This window comes from Rousettus aegyptiacus, unplaced genomic scaffold, assembly GCF_014176215.1.
Source record: "Rousettus aegyptiacus isolate mRouAeg1 unplaced genomic scaffold, mRouAeg1.p scaffold_m13_p_1, whole genome shotgun sequence".
Lineage (NCBI taxonomy): Eukaryota > Metazoa > Chordata > Mammalia > Chiroptera > Pteropodidae > Rousettus > Rousettus aegyptiacus.
Window position 1 is genome coordinate 185,805,014 of NW_023416284.1, and position 12,646 is coordinate 185,817,659.

General features: G+C 48.9%; 1 protein-coding gene and 1 long non-coding RNA gene across 4 annotated transcripts; one reads left to right on the top strand and one right to left on the bottom strand.

The window, feature by feature from the left end:
• Positions 1 to 469: 469 nt before the first annotated feature.
• PDCD2 (programmed cell death 2) lies at positions 470 to 6,153 on the bottom strand. Of its 3 annotated transcripts, none has more exons than XM_016125074.2 (6): positions 5,838 to 6,148; positions 5,124 to 5,366; positions 4,635 to 4,766; positions 3,289 to 3,392; positions 2,110 to 2,223; positions 470 to 963 (listed from the first exon to the last, which is right to left on the bottom strand). In XM_016125074.2, the coding sequence occupies exons 1-6, from the start codon at positions 6,118 to 6,120 to the stop codon at positions 805 to 807; spliced, it is 1,035 nt and encodes a 344-aa protein (XP_015980560.2). In that variant the 5' UTR covers positions 6,121 to 6,148; the 3' UTR covers positions 470 to 804. The 3 variants fall into 3 exon arrangements, 2 of the variants coding, with proteins under 2 accessions (XP_015980560.2, XP_015980561.2); XR_004951648.1 differs by lacking the exon at positions 470 to 963 and adding an exon at positions 2,899 to 3,013 and having other exon boundaries at positions 5,838 to 6,153; XM_016125075.2 differs by lacking the exons at positions 470 to 963; positions 2,110 to 2,223 and adding an exon at positions 2,230 to 3,013 and having other exon boundaries at positions 5,838 to 6,153.
• Positions 6,154 to 6,366: 213 nt separating this feature from the next.
• On the top strand, positions 6,367 to 7,786 carry LOC118604036. Its single transcript, XR_004951649.1, has 2 exons — positions 6,367 to 6,599; positions 7,041 to 7,786. It is a non-coding gene; the product is annotated as an uncharacterized LOC118604036 (long non-coding RNA).
• The last annotated feature ends 4,860 nt before the right edge of the window (positions 7,787 to 12,646 follow it).

The window sequence follows — 12,646 nt, forward strand, 5'->3', positions numbered from 1 at the left end:
CGATAGCTGATTCGCCAATTCATGCACTCTCACGGGTTTACCAGCCCTTCCTCAGTGGTCTGGGATGCGGAAGGCCAGTGCTCTTGCCTTGTAGTCTCATCCGCGAGCTGGCTGCCAGTGGCCCAAGGCCAGTTTTGAAGCAGAGCTTCTATTCAGTCAGGCTGTCTGGTCACAACCCTTTTTCCCGATCCTGACGACTGCTGCTGTTGCTTCAGAATTACGGGGCACCCCACTTACTGTGCTCGTCAGTTTAGCGGGACTCAGGTGGACTAGGGCCTATGACATCACCTGATTATCATCCCAGTTTCTTGGGGTTTTACCCAAATATGTGTCACTTTAACTTTGCAAATTTCAGGGGAGGAAATGACCTCAGTGATGGTTTGACCTAACTGTGTCATAACCCATTTTCACTGACCACCCACGGCCATCCCACTTCGCCCCACCGTCCAGGTAGCCAGTCCACACCTCGTGCGTGTCTTTCCAGATTTATTTCTCCACACGTATGCATGTACAGTTATTTTTACAGAAATGTGAGCATACTATGAATACCGTCTAAATGGTATCCGGTTGTCGATTTGGCGTGCACATAGGTCCCTTATCAATGAAACTGTCTGTACACCAACATTTCCATGATCCCATCACTGGACATCTGTGTTTCACAAATATTTGACATTGTAAATGATGCCTAAAACAATATCTTTGTACCTCTTCTGGTATAATCATTTCTTTATTTAGGATAAAGTCCTAAAAATGAAACTGCAAGGTCTAAGAGACCATGAGCGTTGTCAAGGCTTTACGACGTCATCAGGGTACATCTGCTATCTCTTGCTTCCAAACAAATTCCTCTGTGTAGCCAGCGCCCAGTCGACAGCTTTCAGCACAGGTGAAGACAGCCAGAACGCCCCAGTCGACACTCCTGCCCAGGCTGTCAGCCTTGAGGTAGTTGAGCAGCTGAGGCATGACCTGAGAATAAGGTGACACAGTTGGAGACCTGCTTCGAGGCCAGGATGGCAGTCTGCTTCCAACACAACAAAATTACACACATTATACAACTAACGTATTTAACTCTCTAAAAGTATTTGCAGCTCTATTCCTTTCAAACCTCTCTTTCATTTGCCCTTCATTTGGTATCTTTCTTTTCCACTTGAGAAAGAATTTCCCAAAGATAACAGCCTGGCTGATCTGTTCGTCTCTGCTGGAAACCTAATTATTTTTATTAATAATATGCCACAAAATAGGACTGAAGCTTCTATTTGGGCACCTTTTACTTTTTATCATTTGAAAATGGAATACCAGGTGCTGTTACCACTGAAAAAAACACTTGTGATGAACACAAAAGGGAATCTGCTGCATTTGTGTAGAGAAGGGTTTCAGAAACCAAGTCGTCTGAGAGCAACAAGCGTAGACCGGGACTGCCACCGTCGGCCTCATACAAACACTGAGCGTCAAGCTCTGGCACTGAGGGCCATCGGTTTGGATGCAGTCCTCACGATCCCGTCTCTACCTTAAGAAACAGGTATTACGTACCACAGTTCGAGAGCATTCTCTCTCAACCTAAAATGATTTTGATGTTAGAATTTCTTTTGACACAATCTTTAATGATTATATCCGCTTGCTTTCCAAATAAATCCAAAGCAAGACTAAACAGACTAAGGGCTCTAAAATACTCACAAGGCACAGAGTCAGACCTTAATTAATGGAACAAGGTATATTATTTAAAATTACAATGGTAACAGTAGGGGCACCCAAAGTCATGATTATCACCCCGGGGGGGCAGGGGATGGGGGCGGGGAGGGGAAATGGTCCAAATGGTGAAAGCAAATACATTTAAATCCGCGTTACTGCAGAGGTCAACAGACGTCTGAAAACTAGTAAACTGAGAAACATCAAAAAAGTATATTATTTCGGGTTAGAAACAACTACCAGATAAAGCAGTAAAAGACAACTTCAAGCCCAGAGGTGAGGCAGGAAACTTCTGATTTTCATGACAGGGCACCACGCATAACATCATACAGACCCCAGTGCATGTTGCTTAGTTGAAGTTTTTTAATGTTTAAAAACAAAAACCAGAGTGATTAGTACTAACGGAGTCCTTATTTAAGGTCATACCTGGAATTCAAAGATTCTCTTGGCACCACAGGGGCAGTCCGGAACATCCTGTTCTTGAGGGATGTTCTCACCAGAGACCCAGAGGGGCGCAATCCCTCTGCCGTACCTGAGAATCTAAAACCAGTCAGGGTCACGGCCAGTCACCAGCACCTCTGCTGTCAGTGGCAGCATGCGATCCGATACCACCTGGAGAAACTCTGTATGTGCTTTTACACGCGATGGAACGATTCTGAAAGGCAGTTCACTGGTCTCCCTCAGGCCCAGCAGAGTTAAGTTAACGCCTTCTCCGTTATCAGAGCAAGCATTTCAGCTTGTCTTATCTTAAATAATATGATTAGAGTCTGAATCATAAATATTTTTGAAGTGACTCACAATAACCCTGTTTTCCCATTACCAGGTTCTGAACCCAAAATGCAGCTGTGTGTGCTTACCTTCACATAGCTGTAAGGAGCCTTCAAGATTTTAAAAGTGAAAAAGACCAAGTGAAACATGGTGTTTAGATAAATACTCCAAACAGATAAAATTCATTCTAATAATATCTTATTTAACAACTAAGCAGTTTTCCTCTATTTTGTTAAAAGCATACACATTGCTAAAAACCACCATCAGTGTTTCAGACTAGATCCAGCCGCTGGACATTCATCTGATCCAGTGACTGGTTTATGGGAATTTACGTGAGGGTTCTCTCTAGTGACTGCTATTCACGGTGTGGGGGGTTAAGGGGGAGTGCCCACAGGGGCACAGAGGGGCAGAAGGGAAACGTGCTGACCGACCGCCCTTAATCCTCACAGGCACACTGAGGATGGAACCGCATCAGAAGCTCATGATGTCACTCCAGGATTCTTTCTTAGAAAACCACAATCTCTGTGTTAACGTACCACGTTGGTTTTATAAGCCAAAGGTCCTGGTCAGAAAATGAGCAAAAATGTTTTTTTTTTTCTTTGTTATTGGTGCCTAAACTCCATATGCTGCAGACCACACATCACTTCTATCCCTGATGCTTTCTTTAGAAAATAAATCCCACACGATAAGTGGCATAATCTTCACTCTTTCGATACCTCCTGTCATTAGCAGTGGCCCTTCACACAAAGGAGGGCACAACACAGCTTCTTTAGGGATGACACCCCTAAAATACCCGCAGATAGAACACAAGGTAGAGCTACATGAGCTCTGCTTTACCTGCTCTGGTTCCTGGGCTATTTTAGTTTTAAACTTCTGGAAAATTTTGTCTTCCCTGGATTCGTGTTTTGCCATGGAATCCAATTCTTCCTCAGGGACTTCACCTGAAAAACCACCGACATGACTGTTACAGCAGCAGGAATAAGCCCAGGAGCTGACAGTTCACACACGCTTTAAACCTTCCCAGTGTTAAATCGGACAGTGAAGGCCAGCTGTTTCCACAGGCTTTCCTTAATTAAATTCACTCAAGCTGGTGCTTTAAGACCATCTAAATTTCCAGATACTCCATGAAGCATCATTTATTCTGCAGGCTCCTAGTGAGTACTTCTCTTAAAGCTTCACATTTAAAAGAACAGACCCAAATTACAACTCAGAATGGTTGTGCCCAGCACACAACAGGACACCCAACCAAGGTGACCCCTTATCACCGCTGTTTAACCTTAAGCCACCTAGACTCTCGTTCTCAGTCTCTTCGGGTCTCAGGCCTTCCTCTTCCAGGCTGGTACATCAGTCCTTCATCACACACGCACGGCACATCTGCCAGCCGGTTCCTTCCCCACCCTCATCTCTCGGGACCCCAGTGCCTGCACCACTGCTGTCCTCAGCAGGATTTAGTCTGTGACGCCTCACAGTATATTTCTCATACCCTGAGTCTGAACCGTGGACCAGGAAGTCAGCTCTCTGACCTGAAATCTAAACTGGTGGTGAAGAGCTCTATCTCGTTCCGGAGTCAGTGAGCTCAGACTCCAGCTGTAAAACTTACATGATTGACAAGCTACATCCAGCACCTTCAAGTCCTCACTGCAGAATGGGGTAGAGTACCTAACTTATTGTGGATTTTAATGAGGTCACACACAAACAACCCTCAGAGCAGAGTAAGTGTTGGACAAATACTGACTGCTGACCTCTTAGGTAATTGGTCATCAAAGGTACCAAGGAGTGTGATCAAACTCATGTACAAACCTAGCCAAATCAAAGAGAAACTAATGTTAAAGGGGCCCTGCCACCTGCCAAACACCATGCCAGGCAGGCTCACGTACTTCGTCTTGATCTGAGGAACAGGTCTTGGACCCAATGAACTCACCAATCTTCCAGCATCCGAGGCAGCCCTACCCAGGTGAATGCATGGATCCTTCCTGACATGTCTACATAAAAACCAGGGCACACCTGGTAATTCCAAGAAATTTTCAGGATATTTTCAAATAAAGAAACGTGAGGAAATTACACACTGCCGCCTCCACAGTGAGTTGACTTTTCCTCTCAGTATCGCTCTTCTTGACATATCGAGCCCTTTAAGCATTATGTTTAATCGCTTCGTGAACAAAGTTCTGAAACCTGGTCCTTACCCATGCTCCCTATAACCTCTGATTCATCTTCTTTTTCCACATCCTCAGGTGTAATCTCATCTTCTGTTTCTATTACGATTTCAAATTCCGGAAAAAGGAAGCTGTGATCGGGCACTGTATTGTCCAAATTACCTGAAGCAAAAAGGGTAACCAGCACCATTAGTAATAATTTAGTTGTGAAGATGGCCTAATGATGTCCTATTTCTAAATTATATTCCATGTAGCAATAATTCTCCCTAGTAAAACAACATATATAGTTCCAGAATTTTAAGTCATGGGTCGGTCATAAATTAAATGCCTCTATTAATGCAAGGCTGGGACATAACTAACTGGGAAAGACCTCATAGCTTCTCCTTCAAAAAGGTGTTATACTAAACTTCTGAAAAGTATACCTGTTCTAATTACAATTTTTATCCTCAAAACAAAAGGGGGTTGATAGATGCTATGAAACTAAGCTGAAATTTGAAAGTAAAAAATAAACAGACTCACCTGATTGTGTACAGGCCTGTTTATGTCCCAACCTCCAGTCCAGAGTCTGATGCTCCCTACTGCAGTAATAGGCCTTGTGACATCTGGAGCATGTTTTGGGGCCTAAACAGCCACAAACCCTGCATAAATGAGCACCAGACTTGAGCTGGAGGCATACGGACGCCCCTGCCTCTAAGGGAGGGTCCTCGGAAGGTGGTTCATATGGGTAAAAGTCATTTTTCCTGGGGAGCTGATTTCTAAAAACTAAAAGAAAATAAGAAAAAACAATGTATTTTAAGTAAAACAACACGTCAATTCAAATACTTGAGCTTCAACTCCCACAGGACCGAAAAGACACTCGTTTCTTGAAAAGGCAAACAGAAGGCAGTTTTTGCTTTCAGGGAGCTTATTTGCTGAAAGGAGAGAGAATATAACAAAAGTGGAAAAGAACAAGACACTCAAATTCTAGAAACCAGTTTTGTTTCCACAACCAAAGCAGCTCTTTGAGTTTCTTCAAATTAAGTTAATAACGGGACTAATAGACCACAAACATTGAAAAGCTACTGGGCCCCAGTTTTCTGAAAACTGACAATTTCTAATACCTGATTATAATCACGCACACTTAGTACCGATTAATTAAGCAAAAAGCCGGGACTGAGGACACGCGCGACGGGGAGGGAGGACCCCGCGGGCGGGCCGGACCGGGCGAAGGCCGCGCGTCGCCCCGCCGCTCACCGCGCAGGCCGGCGCAGCACGGCGGCTCCCGGCAGCAGAAGAGGAACAGGCCGCGGTGGAAGGCGTCCGCGCGGCCGGGCAGGGGCGCGTACAGCTGCAGCACGAAGGCCAGCGGGCGGCCGCACAGCGCGCAGGCCAGCTCCGCGGGCCCCGGCAGCCCGGCCGCGCCCAGCCACGCCGGCCGCCCGCCCACCTTGCTGGGAAACTGCTCGCTGCGCAGCCGCCACGCCGGCGCCGCCTCCGCGAAGCCCAGCTCGGCCGAAGCAGCGCGCACGGCCGCCATGGCGCGCGGTAGCCGGCCGCGCGGATCCGAGCGCCTCCCGGCCGGAAGGCGGAAGTCTGGCGCCGGAAGGCGGAGGTCTGGCACCGGAAGGCGGAAGTCTGGCACCGGAAGGCGGAGGTCTGGCACCGGAAGGCGGAGGTCTGGCACCGGAAGGCGGAAGTCTGGCACCGGAGGGCGCGTCCAAGCCGACCGAAGCGATTGGACAACAGGAGAGAGGGCGTGGCGAACCCGGTCCCGTGACAGGCGTGGGGCGCGTCCTCCCGCGTGAGCCCTCAGAGCGTCCACGTCCCGGCCTCGGTGTCGGGTGCTTGGGGGTGTTACGTGCTCCGGAACGCGAGTTCTGTGAGCCTTGAGGACAGTCCAGGCTCGTGCTGCGGACACTCGAGCACACTTCCGCTCCCCTTCGGGGGGCGACCCGGGCTCGCTCCGTGTGACCTGGGGCGGGGCCAGGTGGGAGGGAGCCGCCGAAAGCTTCCTAGGTGTGCGCGCCGCCAGGGGTTAGGGCTGGCGTGGGGGTGACGTGAAGAGCGCGGCTGGGATGGCGTTAGGGCGGAAGGTTGGGGATGAGAAGGGAAGGGTTAGTTAGAGTTTAGGGGCACGGCCTAAGGTTAAGGGTTAACGGTGAGAGATTTGAGCTCGGGGCTGGGTTTAGGGTTAGGGTTCAGTATGCGGAGTGCAGCTGTTGTGCTTACGGTTTAGGGGTTAGGGCCAAGGTTGTTGGTGTTATGGTGATTAGGGTGAAGTCCGGGTCCAGGTTAGGGTTCGTGGTTAAGAGTTACGATCGGAGGTTAAGGGTTGGGATTTGCGTTTAGAGGGTTAGGATTTAGAGAGCTAGGGATTTGGGATTGGGTAATGTTAGGGATTAGGGTTAGGGTTATTTTGACGGAATAGATACAAGTTTCCCATTTCCGGCATCTCAGCGTCTTTCTGCAGAGTCCTCAGACCCAAGAGGCCCCTCTTGTGGATAAGTGCCTGAAAGAGCAAACTTTAGTGTGGTCACCACCCTCACTCCCACGTAATGGCCAGCCAAGGGAAAAGGCTCTGTCGGTGGAATCAGGATAACCCTAGTGAGTGTGAGGACATGTGAGTAGGAGCTCTTATTTGGGGTTAAAGTGTATGTGTGATGAGGGTGTGGGCACAAGGAGCCTGTGGACTTTGAAGCGCAAGACCCAACTGGGTCATCTCAGTCCTACAGCTCAACCTTAGCCTCGGGAGCTTATAGACAGTATGAGAAGAATTTTAAAACCTTACTTAAAACATATACACAGCACTTGTGATATGCCAGGTCTTCCAACCATTTTCAAACATTAGTTTTTTAATACTGTCCCTAACCTCGGAGGGGTATGTTTATTATTATTGGCAACTGTCAGATGGAGAAACAGAGGCACAAACATAATTGCTCCCAAATCTTGCACCTATAAAGTACACATAGTATCATCTCACCATTTCTGTGGACCAGGTATCCAGGCACGGTTTGGCTCAGTGCCTTTGCCTCAGGGTCTCTCTGAGGCTGTATTTCAACTGAAGCTTAACTGGGGGCAGATTCGCTCCCACGTTCATTTGTGTGGTTATTGTTAGGATGCGGTTTAGACAGAGCTTGAATTTTTGTTCATAGGCCTGGTTATTTCCTAGGTTCTCCCCTCTGGGGCCCCTACGTGGGGCAGGTCAAAACACGGATACTAGCTCTCCCCGTTCTAGAGATATTACAGAGAGATGGGAGAGAGAAAGACGGACAGAGGGAGAAACAGAAACTGGAAGAGAGAAAGGGAGGGGACTCAAGTAGGATGGAAGTGGAAGCTCTTGTCATTAAATGTGGACCCGACATCCTGTCACCTTGGCTGTGTTCTGTTGTTTGGAAGCCGGTCACTAGTCACTTGGTGGATATGCAGGGACGATCATACCAGGAGGCAGGAGTCACTGGAGCCATTGTGGAGGCTGCCGCCACGTGGACTCGTGTGAAGCACTTGGTCCAATCCTAGGTTTGATAGGACATTGCAAGGTTTTAGGCCAGTGGATGACAAGGTCTGGATTTCCTCTACCCCCAACCCCTTAAAGGTGCAGGCCTGAAAATGAGGCCAAGATGGGCAGCGAGTTTCCCCAGGTCACGGGGCCGGAACACAGGCCTGTTTAACTGCTGCTCCATGCTGTGACACACTTGTACTTCCTCCATGTCTAAGTCTGTGCATCAGACTGATGCCAGCCCACAGGCGTTGTAGTTACGATCTCCTCTGCGTCTTCCGATGTCCATAGGATATGTCTGGTCTCTAGCATCACCTCCATGGTGTTGGGGGTGGGGGAGGCGAGACTGAGGAGGCCCTGAGAGGCACAGAGGGTTTTCCAGGACACAGAACTGGTCAGAAAAAGGGTCTGCACTCAGCTGCATCCTCGAAGCTGGGAACCTGGTACGTTCCCCTGGAGCTGTGGGGAGTGTACAGGGGGGAAAATTACTGGGTGAGGACGGTGAGCAGTCAGTAGCCCAGAGGGGACTTTGGCTGGCTTTGGAGAAAGGGGCCCTCACTTCTTTGGTCACAGACACTAATAGAAATTAGAACTCTGGTAACCAGGCACCCACATCCACACAGCCATCGCCCTGTGTGGCTCACTTGAGCTCAAATGCTCAGGGTGTTTCCTTGTTTCCCACCTTCCTGAGGCCCTGGGCTGAGGGAAGCCCAGAGTGAGGGTTGTTCCTCTTGCCCCAGACATTGGCCCACTTCCAACACCTCTGGCCATCAGGCACCCTGAGGTAACGCAGGAAGCTCATGGCCAGCCGGCCAGGCCCCAACTGTGAACCCACCTCACCTGGGCGGCCCCGACCCCTCACCCCGCGTCATGTGTGTATGCATGTTGGGGAGCGATGAGGAGCATCTCAGGATATGGGACACCCATCCTGACAGGAGCAGGGCGTTAGGCGTTGAAAGTCTTGTGAGTCTGTTGTGTTCATACCCCAGTCGTGGCCGGCAGGAGGGGAAGGCGCGTGCCGGGGACTAAGCTCCTCTCCTCCCTTGTTAATCCCTGCGTCGCCGCATTCCTTCCCTGGCGGGAGGTCTGTACAGATGCCCCTCTGTGCCCGATCTGGGGAGCAGAGCTCGTAGTGGGCGTCTTCCCCCGTGTGGACGACTGTTGAGCATCATCCTTGCAGAGAGCTCTGCCCGGAGCCCATGGAGAAGCTGGTGGGTGGGTGTGGCTGCTGCATCTCCTGGGATGGGGTGCAAGATCACTGGGCCACAAGTAACGGCCAGGGCTGGTCTGAGGTGAGAGGTGGTACAGGGGTCTCCACGCCCAGACCCTTGAGTGGGGCATGGTGGGCCCAGAACCTAGACCCAAACCTGGAGACACCCCACTGGAGTGACCACCGTCCCACTCCCAAAGGAACCTGGACCTCCACTCCTCCCAGCAGCTACATGGGGCAGTAGAAGGACAATCCTCACACATCCGTTTTCACTTCACGGTAGACCACGAGCGCCTTGGCATTTGTAATAGTCCATGAGGAAGGTCATGTTGTCACGTGGACTGCCCTCTGTGCTTCCATAGTCTTCTGTAGAGTCTTCTATAGGTGCTGGTCGTATTGCATTAGGTCCCAATGGACTCACCAAACCTCAACTACTTGAAGACCATAAATCCAAATTCAGGCCTATTCTGGAGTTCTAGGAGCAATGAAGTCAACGTGTGAATTCAGGTGACCCGATTCTGCCCACGGTATGTACTGCTCCCTCATAGGGTACTTGTCGGTTCCAATGGGATCAGCTGTGGCAGGTGCCGACTGGTCCCTGGCTTTGCAAAAAGGGCTGCGGCTGCTGATGGTCATTATTTCTCCCTTGTCCGTGAAAAGTCATCTGCTTCACCCATCTGTGCCTGCGGCTTTTCAGAGTTTGGAAAGCACATGGAACACAACCTGCCACGGGCTGAGTCCATCTGGAGCCCCTTGTCTTTGCCCTGGGTGCAGCCAGATTAGGGATCTCAGGACAGAAGGGGTTTCAGACCCACTCGGATATTTGGGATGTTTCTGGTTAGAGTTTGTTCAACAAAGCGCATTAAGTACCTACTATAAGCAGGCACTTTGAGGCAGCACAGCTCAGGGAATGAAGCAGACGATCCTGGGCCTAGCTAGTAACACAGGCACTCGGACATTATTCACAGGTCCCGTTCACCACCCTCCCGGTCTGAGGCCCTCATGGCCTCCTCTGCATCTGGAGGCCTCTTCCCATACCCCGGCCAGGATGGTAGACCAGAGGGCCACCCACAAAGGGAGTGGTCTTTGGGTCAGAAGGAGAGCTGCCTGTGTCTGTGGAACAGGGTGGGGCGAGTCTGGTGGCTGTGGGTGGAGAGAGCCTGGCAGAACCCTGATCTTACACAAATTCTGATTCCCACGGGAGGGCTAAGGTCTGGCGGCTTCCACTCCTGGAAGACAGGAGTCACAGAGCTGTGGGAGGGGTCCCAGGCCCCTGAACCAGAGGAGGCTGGCTGACTTGTCTCCTAGCCACCACTGTCCCATCCCATTCTGCATGCCCTCCACACTTACCCCTCCTGACCAGGCACCAGCAGAATGGACAGGATGTACCCAGGGTCACACACGAGTCAGAGATTGGATAGACTGTGGATTTATACAGGACTCGGTGCAATGGCCTGCCATCCCCCAGGTGCAGCCTTCCTGAGGGCTGGCGGGGCCCTCCTGGGACAGGCTGTATCCTTCCTCCCATCCCAGTAGGCTGCAGTGGACAGTTAGGTCTCAGACAGGACAGCCCTTGGCCTCTTTCCATGCAGGCAAGCACCTGTGGTCCAGCCTGGGCCCCGTCAGTCCCTCTGGCCAAGTACAGAGCTGACTGTGATGCAGGGCATTTGAACAGCCACTTGGTGAGTCCAAATAGCCCCTTGGGATGTTCAGTTCCCATCATGCATGTGGTTGAGACAAGCGCCTCCTGCCTCAGAGCCTCAGCCTCCAAGAGAGGTGAGAATCCTATGGACATGGAAGGTGGCCCGGGCATTTTTAGAATAACACCCAAGGGAATGTCATGATGAAAATCTATTCTCAGTTGCCATCTGGTATGCACTTTGGGAACAACACTGCAGTGTATGCGTGAAAAATTATTCTTTACACTCTGTTGCCATTTCACGTGCATCTTGGGAATAACACCCGAGTATGTGTCAGCTAGTATAGGTCATCGATACTATTCATCCTCTGCTGCCATCTGGTGGGCATTATGGGAATAACACCACAGTGCTGGTTATGAAAAATTAATTCTCTGCTGCCATCTCTTGTGTATTTTGAAAATAACACCCAAGTGTCTGTCGTCATAATTTATTTTCTGCTGCCATCTGGTGGGCATTATGGGAAGAACTCCTGAGTTAACTAATAAAATTTATTCTTTGCTGTCATTTGGTGGGCATTTTAGTAATAACACCAGAGTGCATGTCATGCAAAGTTATTTCTTCTGCTATCTCGTGTGCATTTCGTAAATAACACACAAGGGCATATCGTTATGAAGTTCTTTGCCACCATTTCATGGACATCATGGGAAAAAGTGCATGTAATGAAAAGTTATTCTCTACTGCCATCACGTGGGCATTTTGAAAATAACACCCAAGAGTGTGTCATCCTAAAATTATTTTCTTCTGCCATCTGGTGGGCATTTGAGGGAATAACACCCGAGTGTATGCCATCGTGAAAATTTATTATCAGTCCTCATCCAGTGCACATCTTGAGATAACACCAGTGTAATAAAATCCATTGTTTGCTGCCATCTTGTGGGTATTTCAAGAATAACACCCTAGCTTTTGTCATCATGAATATTCTTTCTCTGCTGCCAGTGGTGGGCATTTGGGAATTACGCCATAGTCCAGGTCATCAAAAGTTATTTCTGATGCTATCCCTTCTGAATTTTGAATGTAACACCTAAGTGCCTATTGTTAGGAAGAGTTTCTGTCTCCTGATATTTCGTATGCATCTTGGGAAAACACAGGACTGCTAGTCATGAAAAATATTTTCTCTGATCCCATCCTGTGGGCATTTTCAAATTAATACAGATGTAAATGTCGTCATTAAAATGTACTTCCTACTGCCATCTGATGAGCATTTTGGGAATAACGCCCATTGTAGGTCATCATTAATATTCATTATCTACCTTCGTCTAGTGTGAATCCTGAGAATGACACCAGAGCAAAAGTAACAAAATTTATTCTTGCTGTCATCTGGTAGGCATTTTAACAATAACATCCGAGCTTTTGTCGTCATGAATAGTCATTCTATGCTGCCATCTGGTGAGCATTTTGGGAATAACACCACAGTGCATAAAAAGTTATATCTGTTGCTATCTTGTGTACATTTTGAAAAAACACCCAAAGGCATGTTGTTATGAAGAACTTTTGTCTGCTGCCATTTCAGGTGCATCGGGTAAAACAGGAGTGCGTATTCGTGAAAAGTTTTTCTCTGCTGCCAACTCCTGGTCTTTTTAAAAATAATATGCCAGTGTATCTCATCATAAAAATTTATTTTCTACTCTAATCTTGTGGACATTGTGGGAATAACACA